This window comes from Trematomus bernacchii, unplaced genomic scaffold, assembly GCF_902827165.1.
Source record: "Trematomus bernacchii unplaced genomic scaffold, fTreBer1.1, whole genome shotgun sequence".
NCBI lineage: Eukaryota > Metazoa > Chordata > Actinopteri > Perciformes > Nototheniidae > Trematomus > Trematomus bernacchii.
Window position 1 is genome coordinate 1,582,364 of NW_022987739.1, and position 27,693 is coordinate 1,610,056.

The following is a 27,693-nucleotide window of genomic DNA, read 5'->3' on the forward strand; positions in this document are numbered from 1 at the left end:
TGTAGGCTTGTTAATGTACGCAAGAGGATAAGGAGCACATGAGAAAAAACCATTTAGGGATGTGAACAAAAGTTAAAAAAAAAATCCGACTTTAATTTCAGAATTCTGAGATTAAAGACAACATTTTGAAGGGGGGAAAAAAGCACAATACCGATTTAAAAGAATATATTGATTTTTTTCCTAAAATATATTTTATATTTTCTGAGAATTCCTCTCGTGCGATTTATTTTGGGGAAAATCTCAAATGTCTGACTTTGACCTAGAATGTTTACTTTGACATTTCATTGGAATAAGAAGAAAAAAGTCGACAAGATTATGAAGAATTCAAGGACATACATTTAGAATGTCTAAATCTGTCAAAACAGATTTCTATTCTGAAGGGAGCGCTGGACCTTTAATTCCGCTGATTGCTATGAGAGTCTCGCATAATACTAAAGTCAGCTGACTTAAGACGCCATTTTGTCTGCCATTTCCTACACTGATCCATTCCCAGCGTCTCTGCACAACACAGGACGCCCCGTCCGGCCTCAGCTTCATCTGCCCGGGCTTGGTAAACAACAGCAGACCCTGCACACACTCGGTAACCGGGTGGATGAGAGACAGTCCAGAGGGTCGGTCGGCACCCACTTACTCCTCTCTGCAGACGCCCCGCAGGACACAAGCGGTACAAGTCACAGGCAAACATGGCTTTGAAGATTGTCAAAGGGAGCATCGATCGGATGTTCGATAAAAATCTTCAGGATTTAGTACGTGGCATCAGGAATCACAAGGAAGAAGAGGTAAAACAACCCCCAGTGTCACCGGAACAATATTTAACCTGACATTCATTCATGTGTTTAATTCAGCACACAGTGACATTACCGTTATCGCTGAGCAGCTAGCTAACGTTAATGGCTAAAGCTAGGTGAATTAACGTTAGGTAGGCTAGCCGGCTAACGTTAATAGCTAACGCTAGATGAATTAACGTTAGGTAGGCTGGCCGGCTAACGGTAGCGTCTGCTCAGTCATTTCACCAACAGTTACTCAAAACAATTGCTTTTAGGCGGTGAATGATATTTAAACGTTTGATAAATAAGTGTTTCGTTCATTAATGTTGATGTTAACTTTATGGTAACGTTACATGTTAGGTTTTAAGCAATGAGACGTTGTAACTGACAGCTAGCAAACCTAGCTAACTGACAGCTAGCAAATGTAGCTAACTGACAGACGTTGGAGGATAGATTATCAGAATTCACCGGGATATTACTCTTCTATTTCATGCAGATCATACCAGAGATTACAGCTAATGAGATATGTAATTTCAGTTTTACCAATGGGCCTCTTACCATGACATTATCAATTATTCGCTTTTTGTATTTAATAATAATAACTGTAAAGTTAATATAAATGTATATACTGTAGCACCTGGTGCATGCAAGATGCATCCCAAAGCGCTTTACAGAGCAAGATAAGACACTTGAAAACAATAACAATGAGTAAAGATGAAGAATAAGAAACATTGAAAGGGTTACCTCACAAAACCACAAAACATGAACAGTGTTACCACTAAAATTATCCCAAATTAAAAGCCAAATAGAAAATATAGGTTATATAGTTTTCTGTTTTAAGACCAAAAGGGATTTCTTGCGAAATACTTTACGTACTCCAGCAGAAAGGCATTGAAGGATCTAAGTAGAGATTCATTTTTGTAGGAAGTATCCAGTGATATTTGTCTCTTGTGAGTTGAGGACACTGTTGAATGAATGATGCTCCGATTACATGGGCACACGAGTGTGAAACAGGCCTTAACTTCTCTGTCTGGTTTAAAATGAGTTTTAAAATGCAGGTGTGACTGTGCGTTTGTTGATAAAAAAAACAACACATCTTCTGTAAACGGGTAAATCATGAGAAATGAGTCAGGCAGCCAGCAGCTTGTTTTATACATCCCCACAGTGATTGAAGCTGATGTCATCCTGTCACAGCTCTGTGAATATGACAGGCTCATCACAGCACACACCTGAGAGAGTGGAGGGGGATGGATGGACCATTAGAGGGCTTTTACTGTTTGGGGACAGCCACGTTTCCATCTCTCACATCAGCTTGTTCTTTTTGTTTTATAGTCCCTGTGTTGACTGTGTCTAAAATTGTTACTGCTGTTAAAAATGTCAGGTTGTTGGAGGGGTTGGATGTGAAATGCAGAATCCCTGGATTGTTGTTGCACGAAGCTGCAGACGAAGCTGCTGTGCACACCTGTTACCAGCTTTAGGTCAGATGTGAAAAGTAGAGGTAGCGTGTCTAACCTGAGGGGATTTTCTCAACGTGGCAGAGTTGTACTGCTCGCCAACCCGCTTGAAAACCAAATTAAAAGCAGGAGCAAAACCACCACATCATATCAGCTATGTAAACATTTTGCTTGGAGATTAAAGATCTATATTTGTGTTTAAGTAAAGTTATACTTAACCTTCTAAAGGACCGTTTGTTATGAGTTAATAACCGTGTGAAAACTTGCATTCCAGAATAAAAATATTAAAAACATTTTTAATGAATTGAAGTAAACTATAGCAAAAATATATCAAAACATCTATTTACAAACACACAAGTACTCATTTTTGTATGTATTTTTGGAAATCTCGCACTTAGATCGGCTATGTTGTTCGAGGCTATCAATTCTTGATCTCTTGATTTAGTGTATGGGCCTAGAAGTTCTCGAGTTGTAACCCAACCTGGGCTGCCTGGATAAGGTGGTGGTTGCCAAGTCAACAGTGGACAGTTTGCTGAAATATTAATACACTGTGTGAGTGTGTGTGTGTGTGTGTGTGTACGCCTCAGTGTGTGACTTTTTCCTGGTCAGCCCACAGTTTGTTTCTCACGTGTGTGCTGCGTTTTTTGTACGTTTCATTCATTCTCCCTCACACGCCAATTGAAAGCAGCCCTATTGAAAGAAGTTTTCAGGATGTCCTATGTTATAGATTACCAGTAAGAACTTATTTCTAGCATATTTCTAATATTGTAGAATCAAGTTTTGGCTTCAGCAGACACTGCGCCTTCTTGTTTTTCTTTAAAGTACAGACCTTCCTGTTTATTTCTAGCTGAGTCTGCATTGTTGGCTGAAGAGTGGCTTTGTTGGCATTATGACAACAATTTCAGTTATTGAATGGGTCCTGAAACAATCATTAAGAACGAGTGTGATGCAGCACCGTGTGTGTCTGGTGATCTGCTGTTGAATCACTCCTTGGTAGCCTCAGTTTCTCCAGGAAAGCATCAGAGCTCAGTCCTCCCCCCCTCTCCCCCTCTCCCTCTCCACCTCCTCCTCCTCCTCCTCCTGTCACTGTGCTGTCTCATGACTGCACACACATGACCAGCACACACTCTCACTCTACAGAGCTATATGTGTGTGTTTGTTTTGCTGGTCTGCTCCTCTCAACAATGGTTGACTGATTTCTCTTATCTTGTGGTCTCACTTAGCTCGCCCTCCACTGTTGAATGAAATGTACATTCTGCTCTCTCTATTTCAGGAGTTTATTGTAAGAGCTATTTTTTCACTCATTCATTCAGGCGTGAAGTTCCTGGAAACGCTCTTTTGTTAAAATGCTTCAGAGGATGGAAGAGAGTCACCTTTTAGCCTTAGACCAGCATAAAGAAATGTTCAGCAGCTGTGTAATTTAAAGTGGTACCATTTTAATATTTTACTCATGTTTACAAGGGTCCTGCTGATCCTTAAAAAGTGTTAAAAGGCATTGAATAAATGAATCTAAAAATATAATTTGTAAAAAGTCTTTGAATCAGTTTTTCAACATTCCTAAAAACGCAAAAAATACTGGAAGTAGGGTTTTATGAATGGTTCTTTCTGACATTCATTGTATAATTTATATAAAATTAGAAACAGCAATTATTTTTATCAGAAACCTCTAGCATAAACATTTGCAGACCTGGATAGCAGGATAGCTGTGTGTAGAATTGGTCTTACATTTCATTGGCAATTAACAAAAAGTCTTTAAATATAGTTTGACTTGAATTCTATGAAACCTTTGTCTTCATATTTTTTATAAATCATATGCATAGACAGTGTTTAAGTGTGTTCAAGCTCATAGACAAGTGCAGTGGTACCATTTCATGTGTGTCAAGATCTCGGACGGGAAATGTATTGGTGTAAAAGCCAAAACCACATGCAATATTTCTCTGGGACTTGGAACAGGACCTCAACATTTTGTATTTTACATTCAGAAACTGGCTGGCACAGCTGGGGAGCATACTCTGACACACGCCAGGAAATTAATGACATTATACTTGGTATCATTTTGATCCAAAACCAATGACTTGTGATTTGAGTTTGACCTACACGAAGAATTTTGGCCGATGCAAGGGGCACATTCAGGGTTAAAGCCTGCATTATTTTATATAAAGTGTATGATAAAGCTCAGGACCTTTTTTACTTGCAGAACAATTATTTTGCTAGGGTTTTAACTAACAATAATTGTCGTTATCGAATAATATACCGTTTGTTTTTGTAGACTATTAGTTTGGTCTATTAATCGTCAGAAAGTTGTAAACGATGTCCATTCCAGTTTTCCAAAGTCCAAGGTAATGTCTTTGAATATCTTGTTTGTCAGTCCAAACCCCAAAGATATTCTGTGTAATATAAAAACTATATGATCTACTACTTTTGCATTTATTTACTGAAACAATAGTATAGTTGATATTTAAATCGACCTATTATTGCAGCTTTACATTCAGTTCCTCCTCTGCTGGGTTGGATAACAGCCACAGACTGAACAGAAATCTTCCAGCTTGTTTCTGGGGCCTGAAAGCAGCCTTCCACTGCGGATATCAATCCTCCTAATCTGATCTGATGTCTGTTGTTTGTCCTCTCTTTTGTCTGCCCTTAGGCCAAGTACATCTCCACATGCATCGATGAAATCAAACAGGAGCTCAAGCAGGACAACATCGCTGTCAAAGCCAATGCCGTGTGCAAGCTCACCTACGTAAGTTCTCCCAGCACCCGAGTCCACACATTCATTCTCTCTTTCTATTTTGATACACACTATACTTTTCTGTCTCTCGTGACACACATGACAAGTCTCTGCTATTGGGAACAACTCACTAAGTCTAAGCCAAAGTCTCTTTATTCTTACAATGCTATCAGGGAAACCAGTTCAATAATCAACACCCAAGACAAACAAAGAGAAAAGTTAAACAAACAAATCCGATATGATCTGATTCATAAGAATAATTACGTATGTGGTTTCTAACATGACCCCCAAAGCAGGTCAGAAATATAATCTTATTTATATATCCTGTCAAAAGGAATATTTCGTTTAAGCCAGGCATTACATTTGATGCTTTCAAATATGATTAAACATTTTCAGACAGTATTGACGCATGCACGCAATAGGAAAATCTCTTCCGTCGTAATAACTGAAGAAGGGACGAGTCGCACACACAGACTCTTTGTTCTTTGAATATGATCTTTTCTATTCAAATAGCACCATGTTGAATCAAAGCCCACTGTTTTGGCTCATGGCTCGTCAGGGGTAAATAGAAGTGACCTGCTACAGACCACTTAATACATTTGTATTAAATGGAAACAAACCTGCATGTACACATGTTGTTTTGGAGATGAAGATTGGTCACTACACAGCATAATGGCTCACAGCCTGCACTTATTGAGCACAATTTCTGTAAAAGCACTCTTTCTATTTATAACCAACGAGGCCCACGTTTAGTTTTAGATGGCTTGTTGCATCGAGCCTCTCTGTGAGCCACAGGGACATCTTACTTTTATTCACCCACTGTCTCTTCTCTTTTTCGTGTTACAGCTTCAGATGCTCGGCTATGATGTCAGCTGGGCCGCTTTCAACATCGTTGAAGTCATGAGCTCCTCCAAGTTCACATACAAGGTACGATTAGAATACATTTAGACGTCTTGCAAATGCAGAACTCTCATCCTCGTCACTTTCTGGATTAATGGTCATGATCCCTTTTCCTGTGGATCATCTAGAGCAGGGCTATTCAATTAGTTTGGAATGGGGGCCGGTTGATGAAAATGATCCAAAGCAAGGGGCCGGGAAAACAATGGCTTGAAATATGAGCAATCATATTAAGAGCTTCAGATTCAGTAAATACTACAACAGCATAGTGGAGTGCATTTATTGTGTTTAATTCAATCAAACAACATAGCCCCAAGACCTTTTATAGCTCTAAATGGCAAGTTCAGAACTCAGTAGGCCTACATGTGAAGCTAATTTAACCATCAACATCATTTCATTTGATTTAATTTAGGTGAAATGATCTAATCATTCACACAGAGATGCAATCAATGACAGGAGTTGTCACTACAGTAGCTCATAGGTGGGTTTGAAACCCGAGCCCGCCGAAGTTTTCAGGCATTGTCTTCCCCTCTATCTCTCAATGTAACACCCTCTCTGGAATAAAGGCACTCTGGCCAGAAAATAAATCAAAAAGAAAAGTAGATTACTTTCTTAACATTATACTCAAAGGGCCAGTAAATATCACCCTGGGGCCGCCAATTGAATAGCCCTGCTCTAAAGTCTTAAAAGGCACTGAATTCACCAGGTCTTCATGGTATTAAAATGTCCTAAAATCCAAAGTTAGAACAACTGCTAAGACTTGTCAGGTCGAGTTTTTAGAAGTCAGTTTTTCAGTCATTTCAATTCTCTAAATACCTGGTTACATCTATTTATTTTACCGAATGTCTCTTGCATCAATGTCATGCAGATCTAGATTGTTGAACCATCCAGATGCTCAGACCGCATGCAATAGAATATTGAAGTGCAAATAAAAAAAAAAGGCTTTTAAGATTTTGAAGCACTGCTGATACCTGTGACAGGGAATTAACTTTCTAAAAGGCACAGTTAATCTTGAGCAGGAAGTGTTGAGCCAAACTAATGGGAAGTGAAGCAGTGGAATCTCCCATGCAGAGTTATTGTAATGTTGGTCTTTCATTTCATTCCAAGTTGCATGAAAGCAAATCATAAAAAAGCCTTGAACCCAGATTGCCTTAAACTGTACAAACCCTGAAGATGCTCTGACTATGGTCTGAGTTTAATGCTAAGCTGTCATTTCACCACTATGTACCCAAAAATAGCACGAGGAATAGTCACACTGTGTACTGTATAGGTACATCTCCATGGATCCTCTGCTGCAGGTTGATGGGTGTTTTTAATAATAGCATTGTGCTGACATATACAGTTCAAACACAATACAGCACAGTATGTAATCATTTCATTTCTTGCTTTCATTCCTGCAGAGGATTGGCTACCTGGCGGCATCGCAGTGCTTTCATGAGAGCACTGACGTCATCATGCTGACAACCAATCAGATCCGAAAGGTCAGTGACGTTCTTCTTCTTCTGGGAATCTGATGGTATTTATCCCTCAGCCAACCTTTTCTGTCCTTTAGTCTCTTCCTTTCTAATATGTGTCTTCTTCTTTCCCCCCAGGATCTCAGCAGTCCCAACCAGTATGACACAGGTGTTGCCCTCACTGGCCTCTCTTGTTTTGTGACCCCTGACCTGGCTCGGGACCTGGCCAATGACATTATGACACTGGTGAGTCATAGGGAATATTTCAGAAGGTTTCCCAACAATGACTATTTAGGTTTTCTTTTCATATTACAGTTATTTTTTTCTCCGTTCACCCCTCCTGTGTCTCAGTATTTCGCCTTCAAGATGTCAGGGTGTCCGCGGGGTCTTAAAAAGTATTAAAAGTTGATAAATCAATTTGTTAAACAACATCGTTATGGGGAAATGCAAGTTTGCGTCCAAATGGTTGGAAGATAAGGAGGAAGGACAATCAATACTGTATATAGTCAATGTGAGGTAAAGTGTGTCGCCAATGTAACCGGTTAAAACTCAAAGTGGCGATGAGGTCTTAAAATGTATGGAAAGGGTCTTAAAAAAGGTCTTAAAAGGGATTACATCTGACTTCAGGATTCCTGCATATACCCTGCTTTATAAACTGTCTTTACTTTTCCCCCCAGATGTCCCACACTAAACCGTACATCAGAAAGAAAGCGGTGTTGATCATGTACAAAGTGTTCCTGAAGTACCCGGAGTCCCTGCGACCTGCTTTCCCCAGGCTGAAGGAGAAACTAGAGGATCCAGACCCCGGTACCGAGACACTCTGCATTCAGTCTGTTACCCAGGAAGCTTGTGCTCTGTCACCTGAACCCTATGAATTATTCAGCACCTAAGAATATGAGATTAAGGGAGGCTCATCTGTGAGAGTGCCAGGGCTGTCTGGGAATATTCAACAGCTCGGGACTATTTCTGTTGCACCGACTAAAACCTGTAGCAGGACATTTATCCGGCTTTATGGCATGCCAGTGTGGTGTCACACTTATTTATTGAACATCGGGCACAAGAAATTGCTGCGCACATTAATGAAACAAAATAGATAGATAGAATGGGATGAAACCCTCTTTAATGGTCTCGCATGCAGAGCACACAGCACACACAGTGAAAAGTGTTCTCTGCTTTTAACCCATCCTGGTACCAGGAGTCTAGTACTAGGAGCAGTGGGCAGCTATTGTACAGCGCCCGGGGAGCAATGGGAGTGAGGGGGGAAGGGGGGTGTCCGGTGCCTTGCTCAAGGGCACCACGGCAGGGCAGGAGGTGAACTGGGACCTCTCCAAGTAGCAGTCCACACTCCATATTTAGGTCTGTGTCGGGGACTTGAACCAGAACGGCTCACAGTGCAAGCCCCTACTGACTGAGCCACTGCCGGACTAAAAATGCATCTAATGAAAATATTTTGTCACTTGTAATAAGAGTACTTACATTTTACAAATGCAGGGTTTGGTTTATATTTTGGGGTTAATTTTTGTGGTATATTTTGGTTGAGAAAAAGGAAAAACAGGAGGAGAATTTCTGGGTTTTTATTAAACCTCAAAAATGCTAAGGTAGATTCATCTTAAAAATGAATTGAACATAGATGTGGCTGACAATTTACTTTGCCCATGAACTTTGAATTGTAACAACTATCTCAGGTTTATAAGCCATCCTGAGAGACTTTTTACACATATAATAAAAAACATGTCTTTGCCTGTGTTCTGCTATATCATACACATAAGATAAGATGGACCTTTATTAATCCCCGTGGGTACATTCAGTAGTTCAAACAGCAACAGGGTAAGGATGAAAAAACAGGACAGCACAGATTCACACAGGTTAATAAAATCAAAGATACAAATAAAAATGATGAAAAACTATGAAGTAAGAAATGAATTAAAATGAACATATATACATATTGGGACATCATTGTTTTAGAGTCTTGACTTGATTCATTTATTTTGATTGCTTGCTATTTTCTGATCATTTTGCTCCTCTGCAGGGGTCCAGTCTGCAGCAGTAAATGTTATCTGTGAGCTGGCTCGGAGGAATCCTAAGAACTACCTGTCTCTGGCCCCGCTCTTCTTCAAACTCATGACCTCCTCCACCAATAACTGGGTTCTCATTAAGATCATCAAACTGGTGAGTCAACAGGAGACAGGGAAGTTTCACTTTTAAGAGTTTCTGGATCAGTGTAAACATGTGCTCTTGTATTGCTACTACAGGGTGTCCGCGGGGTCTTAAAAAGTATTAACAGTTGATAAATAAATGTAGCGAAAATGAAGGCTATTAAAACGTTTTAAACGGCATTTTCCAAGGTATTACATTTTGTAGCTTGTTTTCAATAAGTATATAAATTGTCCAAAGAAGTTGTATTCTACAGTCTGCCTGAATGTAATCATTGCGTAGGTGTGTAGTGTGATTCTGTGTAGTTTATTTATGGCATCCCGTTGGATTTGACGTCATCTGAACAGGACATCGCACGCTCACTGCTTGATAGCGCGCAAAGGTCCGTTTACGCCGGTTGTTAAACAACATCGTTATGGGGAAATGCAAGTCTGCGTCCAAATGGTTGGAAGATAAGGAGGAAGGACAATCAATACTGTATATAGTAAATGTGAGGTAAAGTGTGTCACCAATGTAACCGGTTACAACTCAAATTGGCGATGAGGTCTTAAAATGTGGTCTTAAAAAAGGTCTTAAAAGGTATTACATTTGACTTCAGGATTCCTGCATATACCCTGTACTATGCTCTTATCAAAATGGATCAAAGGCATTCATTATATATTGTGATCCACCAAACCACGTTTTTTATAGCTCATAGTATTGCACCAATAACACAAGGATGAATCCATCATAAAAGAGAAAAAGATACTAGTTGATTCACCAGCATTAACCTCAATTGGCCAAAATGTAGTATGGTCATGTGACATGCTGCATGACTGACCAAGTTGTATTTTGTCAACAGATACGCCATTTATTTTAAATAACAAGTTCACATCACTTCTCCTACATGTGCTATGAGTCAGTTATAAGTGAAACGATAACACCTTTTCTAAGGCTGTATCAAATAGTTAGAAGCTTTATTCTTAACGTTGGCACTGAAATTAAGCTATTGATTGTGTTTTAAAGGTGGTATTTTGGTAAGTTGTAGCAATAGAAGTAATTATTCTCAATATGTATATATGTTTTTACCTAAAGAAATATTCTGCTTCCATTCCCATTTGTTGGCATTTAGTCCTTTTAGCAAAATGTCACTTTTTAAACTGCTCTACTACTTGCAGGCTGCAGCACGCACACATAAAACGCTATACATTTCTTACGACAAACAATTGATGCTTAATTCGAAAATCTCAATAAAAGGTTTAAACGTGGACTTGATATAACATTTTCACAGTGTAACTCCTTGAATCATCAATGTTTATGAGTTTAATTCAACATAAGCACCAATTCTGATGTGACGCATAATCTACTGTCTCCTCTTTGTGTTTGTTTACAGTTTGGTGCGCTCACACCACTGGAGCCACGGTTGGGGAAGAAGCTGATCGAACCTCTGACCAACTTAATCCACAGGTTAGATGATGAACATTCCACAGATAGTCAAATCTGTTTGATTTGACAGATATATAATATATATATTTATCTCTGTTTCTCCCCCCTCTCTCACAGTACCTCTGCCATGTCTCTGCTGTATGAATGTGTCAACACAGTGATAGCAGGTCAGTTCTGGTTTTAAATGTGAGCAGTAACTCTTATTCACTTTAAAGTGTTTTGTGCTCTATTTCAGTCCCTCTGTATGATGTTAGTTACACATCTTGAATCCTTAATTTTCTCACAAAATGTTTTTCGCTAATTACTCTTGTTTGTCTCACATTGCAGTGTTGATTTCGTTGTCCTCGGGGATGCCTAACCACAGTGCTAGTATCCAGGTAAGTTTCTGGGTTCCACTTCTGCTTCTGCACTTTCATATGGTTACATATTGATCATAACCATTTCCACCCCAATTGAACCACTGTGCTTTCACCATGTTTTTTTCTGTTCAGACACATGTAAAGTAGACACACATCAGTGATAATACGTTTGCAGGATTCATACATCCTTTTCTCTCCTGCTTTTAGTTTTGATTTCAACAAATGCATGCGCCATCAACTATTAGCCCAATTTCCTCCTTTTTGTTTGTCTCATTTATGTTTTGTAGGACTAGACTGAACATGTTGTGGAAAGTGATGTTAATGGTTCTCCCTTTCTCCCCCCCTTTCTATTGCTTCCTCTCTTTCTATCTTTCTCTGTTTCAGCTCTGTGTGCAGAAACTGCGAATCCTGATAGAAGACTCGGACCAGAACTGTGAGCCCTCTGTCAATGCCTGCAGTGTGTCATTTTCTCATTGTCTGCGTGTTTCTGAATATGGAACAGTCCACCCTCTTAGACGAAAAACAACGTAGTCCCCCTGACTCTGGATAACTCGAAACCTTACCATACTCCCTCCCTAATTTAGGAGGCCTGCTTAGAACACCACTTCACTTATGTGACTATCCCTTTCACAACAAATCCTGTGCATGATACAGAAAATGGGTTTTTCCCAGGTTTGTTGCTTCATTTTGAAAGGGATAAGAGTTGCCAGTTTGCAGTTTATTCTCCAACATAAGGCTTGCTTCTATAAATACACTCCCACACACACTTCTAGTTGGAGCTGAGAATACTGCATTTAGCCATTCGAGTTATCTGGACACCCATATATAGATAGTTCTGTGTGTGAAGTAGAAAAATAGACATTTGATGTTCCTCGAGCAGACTGTGAACCTGTGGTTTTAGCTTTTGGTTATCCTTTCAGCGCACCTCATAGTCATGCTTTAGGTAAACCGCTTTCAATACTTTGATAAGGAAATAATCTAAAAGATCAGGACATCTCTGGATTGTAAAGATACCATCAATCAGTCAATAATTGTCTAAAGACATTTTGTGCAAGCAAAATATACATCACCATCAAGTTTAACTGAGATGTCTGAAAGAAAAACACCTGCAGGAATATGCTTAATGCATCGATTAGCAAACACCAGATGCAATACATTTATTCCACCTTTACGTGTATTCTCTTTAATGCAGCATACATTTATGCTATATGTTATCTCAGTTTTTAATGACAAAAATAACCCTGTCCACAAATTGACTGAAGGCAGCAATTCAGTAAACATTCTTTGAAATGTTTGATATCAGTTTCACATTTCATTACTCAGTTAGGCCTTCCTCGCTGAGAATCAGCTGAAGGAACATCCAGTGTGCTCCTCTCCTCCTCCTGCTGCTGCTGCTGCTGCACTGACTCCCCGGTCACTCCTGCAGTGTTTTCACTTTCAGCCCGCCTCACCCCCAGGGGGACTGCCACACGCATTCATCCAACAACCTGAGAGGCATTTGTCTCTGTCGAATTAGATAATCGTCACGAGGCCATGATTCAGCAGATTTCTGAATCTTTAAAAATCTTTTTTTGGTTAGAAAGAAAAGCTGCCAGGCTACTACACAAGGGAGGATAAAGCAAAACAAAACGACTGTTTCCAGTGTGTGTGTGTGTGTGTGTGTGTGTTGTACCGTGTGTGTTTGTGTGTCCTTTCCATTGTGCTGCATGTTTTGTGTTCCTTTCCTTTTTGATATTTATTTTGTGTCATTTACATTTACATTTTTTATTGATTATTGCCTGGAAGATAACACAGCAATAGATAAACAGCATTTTTAATAGATTCAGCTAGCAATGTTTTTGACTAGATGTAGGCTAGTAGTAGTAGTAGTAGTAGTAGTAGTAGTAGTTTGTAATGTAATGCATTTTTCTAGAACAGTTTCAAAGAGTTCCCCATCTTCTGGAAACCAAAGTACATTTCTACAACCAGGTATTTGTGGTCTAGCTGCAGACACAATCAAGTAAGGAAAGTCTGGTTTCCAAATGATAGGAAGTTGAATAGGAAATCCTGAATACAAAATATTATAACGACATACTTGTAACGTGAGAGAATAATGTCAGCTGATAGAAAAAAATATATATTTTACTCGCTAGGGTACGAAAAGCTAAGGGTGCTCTTATGTCTGTGATGAAATACGCTGATGTCATGTTTGTTTTTCAGTGAAGTACCTGGGCCTGCTGGCTATGTCAAAGATCCTGAAGACCCACCCCAAGTCAGTGCAGTCTCATAAAGACCTGATCCTCCAGTGTCTGGACGACAAGGACGAGTCCATCCGCCTCAGAGCTCTGGACCTGCTCTACGGCATGGTCAGTGTTACTAGATCTACAGTGATGATCATATCTGTGTGATCATTGAGCCCTCTGTTCATTAGCATTTGGTTTTCTGGGATAGCAAAATATATCAAGCCTTTGTACAATTATTTGTTTCACTGTACAAGATATTATATAGCCAATTGTTATTTTAAGGTAGTTTTGAAGTTCTGCCTCAGTAGACCTAATGATATTTAAAAGATTTATGTTCATGCTTTTAAATCCGATCGTCGATAAACTGGTGTCTGCTCTTCCAGGTGTCCAAAAAGAACTTGATGGAGATTGTGAAGAAGCTGATGCTGCATGTGGACAAAGCGGAGGGAACCACCTACAGAGACGAGCTGCTCACCAAGATCATCGACATCTGCAGCCAGAGCAACTACCAGTACATCACCAACTTCGAATGGTCCGTCTCACAACTTAGTTTATTCTTACTGCAAATTAGGATTTAGTATTAGATAAAGTCTTATGACTATAATGCCATTTAGTTTAAGTCATCTAAAGTTTTTTCGTTCTTATCCAGTTGTTTTTTTGTTTACTAAATATCATAGGAATTTAGTAGACTTAAATCTTAAGGGTTTTATACAATTTTAATGAACTATTTAAGGGTTTCTGTAGAATTTCCAAACTCATTTTTCCTGGAGGATATGTCTATCAACTTGTTATTATCTTATGGTATTAATATTTGAACATGCAATACAGATGTATCTGTAGTCATCTTTATTTTATTTAGCTTGAAGTAAAATAGAGTGCCACAGTGACGCGTCCTAAAACCCGGAAGTAAGTTAGCATTTGACCACTTCCGGTTCCTTCGCCAAAAAGCAACGCAATTTCTCCATAGGATTTTGGAAAACAGCTGGAAATAAGATCTGTGGTTGACACACATTTAAGAGACAGATCACGTTTTGTTCTACGACATTAAATACATCAGCAGTGACCCCCCTGTTGATTTTTGAAGAGTTTACGTGTCTGAAAAACGATGGTTGTTAACAAGTGGCTGAATAGGACTACAGAAGTTGTCGAGGACGTTGTACGTCATTACGCCGAACACGTAAACACTCCCGCTAAGTTTGTTTTTCCCCGTGTTCTGCTTGAAAGCAAGTACCTGCCTCCTGCTAACTGTTAAAGCAAACGCTTCAACTTGTACCATTTAGAATCTGTATTTTTGAATATGGATCTTAAGTTGGCGTGACGTTGAAGCAGCGACCCTGCTGTAGTTCGTTTATAGCATAACGTTAGCATCTTGCTTCTGGCGATTAGATTTACGATTTAGAAAATTATAAAAGTAGGGTAGACGTGGAGATTATCCGGCTGAACAAAACGTGATCCGTCTCTTAAATGTGTGTCAACCACAGACCTTATTTCGAACTATTTTCCTAAATCCTATGGAGAAATTGCATTGCGTTTTTGTCGAAGGAACCGGAAGGAGTTTACTTCCGGGTTTTAGGACACGTCACTGTGGCACTCTATACACATATAACCATAAAAGACCAACACATAAATGCATCAAACTTGTGCCCTTTGAGGTAAAATTAAGAAACTAGCTCATAAAGTTGATGTTATCATACATTTGTTTTTATTTAATTATCATCTTTTTGAAAAATGAATACTGCCAGTTACTTACGCGAACAGTGTCCTATATTTCACACGTCTCACTTTTTTCATCTCCCTCTGTTTGACATTATGTTGCCCCTCTTCCTCTTGACAGGTACATCAGTATCCTGGTGGAGCTGACCCGGTTAGAGGGCACACGGCACGGCCATCTCATCGCCTCTCAGATGCTGGACGTGGCCATCCGGGTCAAAGCCATCCGAGGATTTGCTGTCGCCCAGATGGCCACTCTGCTGGACAACGCTCACCTGTTGACGGGCAACGTGCAGCGGAAGGGCATCTGCGAAGTGTTGTACGCTGCAGCCTGGATCTGCGGGGAATTCTCCGAGTACGTTGATTCATCTCTTTGAAATGCACACTAACCAAACTGGTATAAACTGTCATAAGAAAAAGAAAACATGAGTATACGAAGGGAGTGAAACCATTCACAGTTTTATGTCACAGTAGTGAAGGTAACATGAAGTAATTCAACAACACTTCATAAAAATTGCATGACCATGATGACGACCATAAGGTGTCACATGACCCCGGTGCCTCTAACAATGAATCCATAGGGAGATGTATGACTGTTTGGTAAAGATACTGTGCTTTCCACCTCTGTGTTTCCTTCCTCTTATATCATCGGAGTAAACTTACCTAAATGACATATAATCTTCATTTTTCATCACATTCATCTATTTGCAAATATGTCTCTTACTTGGACTCAGTGACACTTACATTATCTTTTTACCTGTCAAAAGTAACAGATTTTTTTTTTATTAATTGGGTTTCCATGTCTGAAATCTATTAGGGTCAGATGTGTATGTCACTTCAGTTGATGGAGGCATTTTCAAACCTCTTTGACACACTTATTGCTTTATTTTTAGAACTCATTATTTCTAAAAATGCGTCTTAGAGACATCGTGGAGATTGTAATATGGATCAATGTAGTTTCATTCAGGTCTTTATCTAACTCCCCCTCCTGTCCTCCACAGACACCTGGAGAACCCGATGCAGACGTTAGAGGCCATGCTGCGGCCGAAGGTGGCCACCTTACCGGGCCACATCCAGGCCGTGTACGTGCAGAACGCAGCCAAGCTGTTTGCCACGGTGCTGAAGAGCGGGGAGGGGAGCGCAGACAGCAAGGCAGCGCAGGAGATGATGATCGAGAGGCTGCCGCTGTTCGTCCAGAGCGCCAACCTGGAGGTGCAGGAGAGGGTAAGAGATATATATGACACACAACTGCCTAGGGCTGCACGATTTGGGGAAATAATCTAATTGCGATTTTTCTGACAAATATTGCGATTGCGATATTTGTTTTTAAGCGACCTAACGGAAGTTTATTGTAAAATGCGGCCATATCTCCGGCTAGGAAGGTCGTATCAACGTGCTCCCGTCTCTAGCACCCCGCAGCCCGAGCTACGAGTGAAAGAACTAAACTTACATGAAACTTCCGTTGGGTTGCTTTAAAGTCAAGCTTCAGTTTAAGACTCACCCTGTAATAGATGTAAAACATGTGACTCAGATGGTTTGTTTCACCAAACCATCTAGGAACGCTCCATTGGAAGCCATTTGGAAAGGGCAGGCACTTTCAAAAATACTTGGCAGGTGATTGGATCAATCTGTCTATCACCGTCTATCATGGGCCACTTCTGATTGGTTAACAATGGCTGGTACATGTGGAGCACAGCACTTCTGATTGGGGTGGATGACTGCATTTATTTTTTGATAATTGCATCATTTCAAATCGCAATTTCGATTTAAAATAGATGAATCGTTCAGCCCTACAACTGCCTTTCTTTTTGCCAAAGAAAAAACAAAGACTTTTTTTAATCTTTGACTTTCGTCCTTATATACCTCAAAATAGGGCTGCTAGATTATGGCAAAAATCATGTTTCTTGAAAGAACACTCTATTTTTAAAGTCATCCATCTTGTGTCCCTGGCCTGCCTAGTAGAGCTGTCAAGGCAAAAAAAAAGAATTCATCATGCATCACAATAATCTTGTTATCTCTATAATCTTGTTCTCATAATAGTTGGAAGCCAAATCGTAATTGAAATAAAAACTTGATTGATATCTCTGCCCTGCCTCACACGGTTACACACTACGTACAAATCTGATCAATTACTCTGCTGATCCCCCCCCCATCCCCCCCTTACCTCACCTTCTGTCTCGTCCTCAGGCCTCCTGCATCCTGCAGCTGGTCAAGTACATCCAGAAACTGCAGCAGAAGGACGTAGAAATAGCGGAGGAAGTCATCGCTCTGTTCGCTGGAGAACTCAACCCTGTGGCCCCCAAGGCACAGAAGAAAGTGCCTGTTCCTGAAGGGTGAGTGGGCTCATGAGGAATAAACACATTCAAATTACATTGGTACATCATTTGACAAAGGCCGTATCCAATTTTTATATTTTACATTTAAATCCTCTATTGCGATACATTTTATTAACACCGCCCTAAAAAAGAGGGAAACAATTTGTGTGCTTTGTTTCATTTCTTTCCTTTGACTGCAGTAAAAACTTCTTTTTTTTGATAGGCCTAGTGCAAACAAATATGGATTAAAGCAGTATATTATATTATAAAAATGCAAGTTCTGAATAAGTAAATGACTACATAGATATTGTTTTCAATATATTTGTACCTTTTAGCCTTTTATAGTGTTTAAGAGTTATGGAAATGTTTTTATCACACAAGAAAAAATATCCTACGCAGCAACTACTTGAATTTGGTTTAAACAGAATGATAAACACACATGTTGATTTTCGAAAATGTCAATGTTATGAATGAAGCGTTGATCTATCCCTAGTTTGACATGACTGTGTATTTAGTCTCTCGTCTCGTGCCGTTGTGGTCCACCATCAAGACACACGTGTATGCTATTGAGTCTTGAGCGCTGAGCTGTAACTGCGTCTGTCTGTGCAGTCTGGACCTGGACGCCTGGATCAACGAGCCGCCGTCTGAGAGCGAGTCTGAGGACGAGCAGCCCAGGGCGATCTTCTCCAAGGAGGAGCCCAAATACTCCCGCCCCCGCCACACAGAGGTGGACGAGAAGGAGCTGGCAAAGGTGGGCCGGTCGATGATGCGAGCATTTCTGAAAACAATAACTGAGCTGAGATTTATGAGTTTTCATGAATCTCAGAATCAGAATACCTTTATTAGTCCCACAGAGGGGACATTTACATCTCAGTGTGTAGCAGGGTTTCCGCTAGGATTTTTTTTGCCGGTCAAATGTCCGGAAAGAATTTATTTTACCGGACAAATTTGAAACTTACCGGTCATGTTCAATAATAAGAATAAGAATTGTGAAGCAGAGTTTCCGTTAGCAGGTAATTACCGGACTATGACCGGATATGCTGATGTTTAAAACTCAGTTAATGGAGCTCATTTTTATATTGCTTCAGTTTATAATCGTAACAGATCAAAAAGTTCTGATTCATTTTTCAATAAATGATGCGCTTCCACAAACAACAAACAACATCATTATTACATTCAAACAAACTGCTTATAGTAGATGAAGTACATTATTCAAAAGTTTAGATTAACTTTGAATAATAACACGGAAGAAACGGATCCTCTCTCTCTCTCTCTCTCTCTCTCTCTCTCTCTCTCTCTCTCTCTCTCTCTCTCTCTCTCTCTCTCTCTCTCTCTCTCTCTCTCTCTCTCTCTCTCTCTCTCCAGCCCGTCAGTTTCTCATGCAGCTCGCTAAACAGTGGGCGGGGCTTCAGGTGATCATGCAGAGCTGCGTGTCTCCGTCAGACTCAGCAGCTGATCTGATCTCTCTCTCGCGTCCGGTTATACTTCATTATGTCCATATCGATCAGATCCAGCTCTCCTGATCGGCCTTTATAGAGAGCACCGATCAAACTATTAAGAGTGAATATCGGCCGATAATGATCAACGGCCAATCGATCGGAGCATCCCTAATTATTACCGGACATTTTGACCGGCAGGTTTTTAATTTACCGGTTTTTAATACATTTTACCAGCTAAAAAACGGTAATTACCGGCTAACGGAAACCCTGGTGTGTATGTGTATTTATAAATAGTGTGTGTGTGTGTGTGTGTGTGTGTGTGTGTGTGTGTATGTATATGTATATGTATATATATATATATATATATATATATATATATATATATATATATATATATATATATATATATATTTTTCACCAGTCAAAAATTTGACCCAGAGGTGGTTCTCAGTCTAGACATAATCATGCAGTCCTTTTTTTCAAAACAATATTGACTTATTCTGAGTTTGACCCTGAATCTTGCTTCCCACGTGGTTCCCCTCTCATGCTAGGCTGTGTCTCATTGATTAATTCATCTCACTGTTTTTTCATCCAGAGGAGAGAAGTCAGAAAGCAGGAGCAAGCCAGCAACCCGTTCTACATCAAGTCCTCCCCATCCTCTCAGAAGGTTTGTTCACCCGTCATCACAGCGCTGTCTGTTTTTATATGTTCATGTCTCTGTTGAAACCAGTCTGTTGTATAGGGGAACATAAGAGCGTTTGTGAAGTAGGGGTTTAATGATCTATTCATTTTTGGTTGTGTATTGATGCAAAATGAAATACAACAATACAAATCATTTAAGAATTCTATTTTAAATATTTTGCTTCTAAAGAATTGAGTCTTAATCATTTCAATGTCTGAAAATGTGGCTTTGTAATATATATATATACATATATACATATTTCATATTTTTTTCCAAAGAATCAAAAGGCAAGGCAAGTTTATTTATATAGCACTTTTCAACACAAGGCAATTCAAAGTGCTTTACAAAAATGAAAGACATTAAGAGCATAAAACACATTGGAAACATTAAAAAGCAAAGATAATAAAACATGAATAATACAGGTACATGGATAAAAGTTACAGTGCCGTGTGAGATGTGAATAGTTCAATTAAAAGCAGCGGCAACAAGAAAAGTCTTTCTTTCTGATGAAACTTGTGTTATACTCTGTTTTAAATGAACGTCTCCTCTGTGCAGGTGTACCAGGAGGGCCCCGGAGTGGAGCACATCCCCGTCGTGCAGATCGACCTCACCGTGCCTCTCAAAGTCCCAGGTAACGCACAATGTTAAAACATCACCACAAAACATGATTGTAAACACAAAACGATCCAAATCTAAAGGGCTTTCTTTACGGCTTATGTTTTAAAAGTCTTGCTATAAAAAAAAAAGTTGCTGTCGTAGTAAACATTTTTATTCTCTCCTGTTTTTGCCATGTCTGCTGTATTACTAATTGTAATGGCAATTGAAATGTTCCATTGTCCTATATCCTTTGTCATTACTTCACAGGAGGGTTTAGAGCAGGGGGGTCAAACTCAAATACACAGTGGGCCAAAACATAAAAATGGGTACTAGTCGAGGGCCGGACTGGTTCAATGTTTATTGCAGAACTTATTGAAATGAACTTATTGCACATATTACACCTGGAACTAACAAAGCTTACTATTGCCTATAAAAACAACATTAAACATTAAATAATCAGTTGCATTCATTTCTTATGGCTCTTATCTGCAGCTTTTCCAGAGTCATTTCTTATGATTACATTTTTCCACAGGCCAACAACAGCTTCAAAAAAACTATTTCCCTCAAAGAAAAAAACAAACATGCCCTGTTGTCTCAAGAAAGAGTGCAGAAGGAAACATCCATGTAAACTCAGTGTGCTGCTCTGTGATGCTAGTTCAAGCCAGATACTTGGCATCTCATCTTGGGTGCAAGTTCATCAATGTTTGGGGTCAGGCTCTGAGCTGAGGAGATCCTCAGGATTGAGTGAAGGTGTGCGTGCAATATACCGGCGGGTCAGATCTAATAGTAATCAAACATTATCCTGCGGGCCGAAATTAAATCCACCAAGGGCCTGATTTGGCCCCCGGGCCTTGAGTTTGACACGTGTGCTTTAGAGTGATCCAGACGCAGACACAAACGGATGATTTCCGGTCTTTTGCTGCAGTTTAGAATGATGTTTATTTAGCTTTACATACCAAGGTTTAATTATGCTGTGTCAAAGGTTGTGGTATGAGCATCTGCCGGGTGTTCAAAATAGTATTGCACTATAAATATAAATAAAATATAAATAAAGTAAACTGAGACACCAACAACACCCATAAAATGGCTCCTACACTCAAATCTTTACTGAAACACGTTGCTGTGTTCTGTCCCACAGGTCTGCCTATGTCTGACCAGTATGTGAAACTGGAGGAGGAGCGTCGGCAGAAGGACAGAGCCGATAAGAAGAAGAAGGAGAAGAAGAAGAGGAAAGAAAAGCGCGGCGGTGGACGAGGGAAGAAACATGACTCGGGTCCAGAGAGCGAGGAGGACATCACGCCCGCGCACATGGTGGACATTGTTACCGAGGAGATGCCAGAGGTACGCTGGAGCTGTGACAACATCACAAATAGTTTTTAATTGACAAGCTTAATGACTCAATGTAAAAATACAATTCAGCTCTATGCTAATCTGTACGAAACACAATATTGGTCATTTGTGCCTTGCAAGACTTTAATTTAGTGTAAGATATATCACTTTTCCTCTCTGAATTATAGTGCTGTTGACACATTACTTTGACCTTTTTATTATTGACCAAAGCACAATTCAATAATGAATTACATTTGTCTTGTGGATTAAAGACTTATATAGAAAGTTATTCACTCTGTTTTATTGATTTCACCTTCATTATTTCAGAATGCCTTACCCAGTGATGATGATGACAAAGATCCCAATGACCCTCATAAAGCCCTGGACATCGACCTGGACAAGTGAGTCCTAACTACGTAGATAGATGTACTTCAGTTCTACTAAATTCGGAAATGATTGATATGTATATGTGACCTGCTCCATCGAAATCAGTCGCATTGACCCAAAGACACATTTTGAGTTGTATCCACTGTTGGAAAGAGGAGATTCCTAGCTTTCTAATGATATCAGGATTGTTGTTGTACTCCAAATATTAAGCAAAATATGTCACATTATATAATGACTAACACTGAGTCATCACTTCTCTGGAATCCATCGATCTGATTGATTATTAGCGGCTAGCAAATGATCAAAGTAGTACGGAGGGAAGATATTTTCGTTTGGATTACTGGTCTGGGGGAAGCTCGTGTGTTTGTGTATACGTGTGTGTGTGTTTGTGTATTTTTGCGTTTGTGTGTATTGTGTTTGTTTCCCGGGGAAAACACTCACGAGAAACACCGGCTGTTGTTATGCCTGCTGTGACGTCAAGTTACTCCGTTCTCCGCTTGTAATTATGCCGAAGCTTCAAAGTTGTATTTATCATCTGAATTTGCCGAAACAAGTTTAATATTCTGAAAGCCAAGACTTTGTTTAATTGAAATCAGATGAAAACAAACTGTAACGGACCCTGCCGTGTTATCTATGATTACTATACGCCTTACATTCATAATGTCAGCCGGAGGGAGGGGGAGCGGCGCTGTGGAAGAGTGCGAGTGAGAGGTGTCTTCTTCCCTTTACAAGCTTCAAAAATGTATTTAGCGTGTGATTTTGGAAATGAAAGTTTCATATTCTAACTCAAACAAAACACCCGAACCCCGAAAAACTATTTTTTTACGCAATTCCACGTTTATTTTGAAATGAGCCGTTGCAACTTCCAACTGATTTTGATAGAGCGGGTCACATATGTACTCAAACTCTGCTGAGAAACATTAACTAATGACATAATTAGAGTTGTACCAAGTAGTTTGAAGCTTCATTGATAATGTTGTCATGTTCTGAATCAACATTTGAAAAAACAGTTTTAGTTGTTTTCATTAAACAAGTCGATTCAATTTTCAAAAAAGGCTAACTCATTAGATCTGATCAATCAGTTTATTTAAATGTAATACTTTGTCTGAGGTCTTTTTGGGTGATGAAGTCATAAAATATTCATTTGAAAACCTTGATAGAAGCATTAAATACATAAAAATCATTTTGAACAGCTCTAGATTTGATATTAAGGTGGCTGTCCAGTGTAAATGTAGAGCTGAGGAACACAGAAGTTGAATCTCATATGATTTGTTTTACTAACCTAAACTATCTTTCAGTGTAATTACTTCCTGTAGCGTCACAGTCCGTGTGACTCGGCCCTTTCCCTCCTCTCACTCCTCCTCATGGTGATGTGCTTTCTGCTTCCTCTTTTCTCTGCATACACACACCCATCACTCCTCTTTGTGTTGGCAGTTTGGTGCAGAAGGCTGTGATCAGGTGAGTGCCCCCCCCCCCCCCCCCCCCCCCCCCCCCCCCCCCCCCCCCCCCGGCTGCAGGACCGCGGCTGCGACTGCACATGGATTGTCTTTCTCTCTTTCTCTCTCTTAATAGATGTCTTGCTGCTCTCACTAACATAGATCTCAGTTATTTCTCGTTTGCAGTTTGCCGTTCCTCCTCCCTCTTTCTGCTCTTCTCTCCCTTCATAGCATTTTTCAATCCTTATCATTGTAGCGTTTGACCTAGTATGATTCAGGGTGTTTCTCAATGTCAAGCAAGGATGCTCCAGAGCCACTATTTCAAGGACGCTACGTCATCGAGTCCCGCCGAAGGACTGTTCCAAAGGCCAGGCTCCTTGGAATTCTACCGAGCCCGGCGTCCTTCGTAGCGAGAAATTTCGAGGCTGCACATGTGTATCCTCCACGGTCTTAAAATCCCCACAATACTTTGCGCACGGACCAATTTCCCAAAATCTGTGGCGGAAAATTTAAGACGGGGCCTCTCATATCACGCACACTTGCTCGCCTGTTCCACTCTTCGTTTCCGAATGCCAGGAAGGATTCTTGCCTTACTTCTGAAGGAAGTGACTCGGAAGACATGTCCTACCAAGGAAGCGTCCTCGACATTGAGAAACACCCATAGTATCCCGTTCCTCTCATCCTGCTTCTTATGTTAACATCTATAAGCTTGACAATATCAGCAGCATATCACTCTATTTCCAAACAAACTGTTCTGTGAATATTCTGTCCTTCAAAGAAGAATATTTATCTTAAAAGAATATATAGCTTTGATAAGACTTAAAACGAGATCAAACATTTTAACTGGCTGCTGCTGATGTTCTCACGGCTTAAATCTTTCCCAACCTGTCCTCCTGGAAAAGGCTCTTAAAAGCATTTTGGCTCTTGCATTTCTTCCATCAGCCTTGAGTTGCTTTTAGGAAACAGAACCCAGGGGTTGGGTACTATAATTATTTTGCTTACAGTTCCCAGATCCTCCTCAGTTCGGCAGACTTGCCTCCAAATTCTCACCAGATGTTTTTTAAGTGGATACTTGCCTTCCCTTGGCTGAAATAAAAAGCACATGTCCCTTTAGACAAAAGCTATGCAGCTAGCTTTTATATATAGTACATTATTTCACAATTGTGTTTAAAGGTGGGGTAGGTAATTCACTTCAGAAACACTTTTTGTTATATTCCATGGAATGTTCTTAACATCCCGATAGCAATGAATACATTAAACGCTTTGACAATAAATACATACAAAAATGTCATCTGTGGAAGCCGTGGCGCTGTAAAAAGCACGACCAATCATTTTAGCCGGCCCGGCTAAAATAACTGGATGGCCTACCTGCCCGTCAGCCTTCCATCTGTGCACAAACTTATCTCGCGCCCTCATTGGTCATGTGCGCGTTCGTGTGTGTTGGAGGAGGGGCTCTGTAAGGAAGTTTTTTTTCGGCTGCGTACTTGAGCTGGTTTCTCCATTCTTACCTACACTACCATTAATTGGTATGGGTTAAACTCATGTGTAAGACTAAGGCATTAGTTATTATAATCTGTCACATTGAAATGTAGAACATACGTTTTTGTCATGGCTTTCTTTTGCTAAAGCTCCTTCAATTTAAACAATCAAAAACAAAAAACGCTAACCCAACTAACTCGGGTAACTATTTATTTGAAGCTAAAAGAATAAATACATATTGAAAACATCTTTAATCAAGACATCTAAGAATAACTATCCAAGTCTGGGCAATTGACATTGAGCTGTGTGCCTCTGTAGATAATAACCAGCAGGGGGCTACAGTGCACATTATTGCTTTAAGGGCCAGCCTTTGAAAACAAATGTTCAGAATCAGAAACAGGTTTATTGCCAGGTAGGTTCACACATACGAGGAATTTGACTTGATGTCGTGGTGCATACATAAAATATAGTTAAATAGCAATAAAATAAAGCAGTAATTTACATGGAAATAGAATGCTATGAATGAATTATAGGATATGAAACAAGAAATATGTGCAGTAAGCAGTATGAGCATTGTGTGCATTAATGTAATGCATATAGAGACTACGTTGTGGCTGAGGTAAAGTGTCAGTGGGGGGGGCCGGGCCTTGTTCAAGAGGACGGTAGCGGAGGGGAAGAAACTGTTCAGGTGGCGAGAGGTTTTGGTCCTGATGGAGCGTTGACGGGTGTTATCAGTTTAATGTGGAGGAATTTATTGGTGTCATTTCTAGATGGCGTCCCAGTGCTTTACCCCTGCCAGAGGAATGGCTTAACGCTTTGAATGAGCCTTGGCTGCTGCACAGTGCAGAATATGTGACTGAAAACAACCCCTGTCCACCTTTACTCTAACAGATTACTACTACAAAATAATACATGAAGATGTAAAAATGTGTTTTACATGATCGCACTAACCCCAGGCAAACCGTATGTCGTAATTTAAACAAAGTGTGTCTGTGCCTTTTTTGTTTGCCCAGGCCCCTTGCGGACAGTGAGAAGCTGCCCGTCAGGTCACACCGTGCTGCGGAGGTTCTGAAAAGCCCGACTGAAGATGTAGACGCAGAGAGGACCGTCGTCTCACAGGAGCCCAAGAAGAAGAGCAGCAAAGAAAAGAAAGAGAAGAAGAAGGATAAGGACCGGAAGGTGAGGCTGAAATTAGGGCTGCACGATTTGGGGAAATAATCTAATTGCAATTTTTCTGAAAGATATTGCGATTCGATTTGCGATATTTGTTTTTATGGTATTTCTGTATTTAATAAAAATATATATATATTAAGTAATTCAATTAAAACAAATACATGTTATGGTAATTCTGTATTTTAAAAAAAAAAAGAAGAAATATATGAAGTAATTAAATTCTAAATTTAGTCTCGCTGATGAAACTGCTTCTTTAGACCAGTAAATCACATTTATGGTGCGGGGGGGGGGGAACAACAAGAAGCTGTCAACCATTGCAAAGTGATGAGTCAGAGGTGGTGGTTCTCTGCTGTGACACCGAGCTGAATATATTCTCCTGTTTTCTTGCAGAAGAGCAAAGAAGAGAAAAAGAAGAAGAAGCACAAACATGAAGACAAGGGGGAGGATCTCCTCGGGGGTCAGGAGGACGAGCCTGTGGTCCAATCAGAAGAAACCATTGAGGTGGCGGCTCCGCCCACATCCACCACCGCTGAGGTACGTCCTTACAAAAACTTAGAGGCAACACCTGTTACCACTTAGCAACGGAGCTTAGTTCTAAGATCTGATTTGACCCAGAATATTGATTATCTGATCTAAAATGTACGGTGGCCCTGAAGTGCAAGTCAAAACAACATTTCAGAAAACGCCACAGCATTTCAGAAAATGCTACAGCATTTCAGAAAACACTTCAACATTTCACAAAACGCTGTGTGCTAACAGCTAACGGCTGATGTTTTGGGACATGTTGAGCGGTCGGGTGCTGCCAATCACGAAGTGTCATTTCTTGATTGGCAGCAAAAACAACCAATCACAGCAGTGCTTCTCTGGCTGGCTCTGTCCAATCACAAACAAGAAGTATTCTCCCTAAAGGAATACCCTTTCTGTAAAAGTTGAAATGCTGTAGCGTTTTGTGAAATGCTGTAGTGTTTTCTGAAATGTCATTGTGTTTTATGAAATGTCGAAGTGTTTTCTGAATTGCTGTAGTGTTTTCTGAAATGTTGTTTTGACTTGCACTTCAGGGCCACCGTAAAAATTCATGATAAAAAATGGCTTTAGAACATCATAAAAAACTAGTCAACAGCTTCTGCTAAAAGGTAACATGCATACAGAAATCTTTGATCATTTTCATTGACTCAACGCTTCCATTGCTTCCTCCCAATCAGCTTTAGCGACCAAGTATCAGTTTCCCCGTAGATGACTCTCGCCAAATACTTGATTTATTCATGAAATAGAACGGGTTAATGTCTGTATCCATTTTCATGAATAGTAGAAAGATACTGAGCCCCGTTGGCCCTCACCCCTCTCACCTCCTCGCACTCCTTCTCCCTCCCTCCCTCTTCTAGGTTTCGGATCTGGATTTCTGGCTCTCAAACGCTCCAGTGCCCTCTAACGCGCAGGTTGAGTCTCCCCCCTTGTTCCCTTGTTCCCTCCCTGCTTCCCTCATCTCCAAAGTTTCTCTCTCTCTCTCATTACTCAATTTTTTTTATTGATCTACCTCATGTTGGTTTTAGCCTTATGTTCTCCCATTATCACCTCTTTATTTAGATCAGTTTTGTTTCTTCAGCACCTCACCTTTTGACACGACTTGCTCTCTTTCACAGGTCACATAACATCTCTTTTTCATTCTCCAGCCTTTCCTCTGTTTTT

The 27,693-nt window shown here is 40.1% G+C and overlaps 1 protein-coding gene across 5 annotated transcripts in view; it reads left to right on the plus strand.

Annotated features, from left to right (window-relative positions):
• Positions 1–463: 463 nt before the first annotated feature.
• The window catches only part of ap3d1 (adaptor related protein complex 3 subunit delta 1), a 37,476-nt gene continuing 10,246 nt past the window's right edge, over positions 464–27,693 (plus strand). For 2 of the 5 annotated variants that reach the window (XM_034146979.1, XM_034146980.1), the window contains exons 1-25: positions 464–779; positions 4,866–4,961; positions 5,796–5,876; positions 7,247–7,327; positions 7,439–7,546; positions 7,978–8,107; positions 9,330–9,469; positions 10,827–10,900; positions 10,997–11,046; positions 11,207–11,256; positions 11,623–11,671; positions 13,438–13,583; positions 13,844–13,992; positions 15,295–15,525; positions 16,172–16,394; positions 17,358–17,503; positions 18,095–18,236; positions 19,520–19,591; positions 20,162–20,237; positions 21,342–21,544; positions 21,860–21,933; positions 23,354–23,377; positions 25,848–26,013; positions 26,398–26,541; positions 27,390–27,443. In XM_034146979.1, coding sequence (XP_034002870.1) covers positions 684–779; positions 4,866–4,961; positions 5,796–5,876; positions 7,247–7,327; positions 7,439–7,546; positions 7,978–8,107; positions 9,330–9,469; positions 10,827–10,900; positions 10,997–11,046; positions 11,207–11,256; positions 11,623–11,671; positions 13,438–13,583; positions 13,844–13,992; positions 15,295–15,525; positions 16,172–16,394; positions 17,358–17,503; positions 18,095–18,236; positions 19,520–19,591; positions 20,162–20,237; positions 21,342–21,544; positions 21,860–21,933; positions 23,354–23,377; positions 25,848–26,013; positions 26,398–26,541; positions 27,390–27,443 — 2,805 coding nt within the window. In that variant the 5' untranslated portion in view covers positions 464–683. The remainder of the gene's footprint in view (positions 780–4,865; positions 4,962–5,795; positions 5,877–7,246; positions 7,328–7,438; positions 7,547–7,977; positions 8,108–9,329; positions 9,470–10,826; positions 10,901–10,996; positions 11,047–11,206; positions 11,257–11,622; positions 11,672–13,437; positions 13,584–13,843; positions 13,993–15,294; positions 15,526–16,171; positions 16,395–17,357; positions 17,504–18,094; positions 18,237–19,519; positions 19,592–20,161; positions 20,238–21,341; positions 21,545–21,859; positions 21,934–23,353; positions 23,378–25,847; positions 26,014–26,397; positions 26,542–27,389; positions 27,444–27,693) is intronic. The other 3 variants (XM_034146981.1, XM_034146983.1, XM_034146982.1) reach the window with 2 other exon arrangements.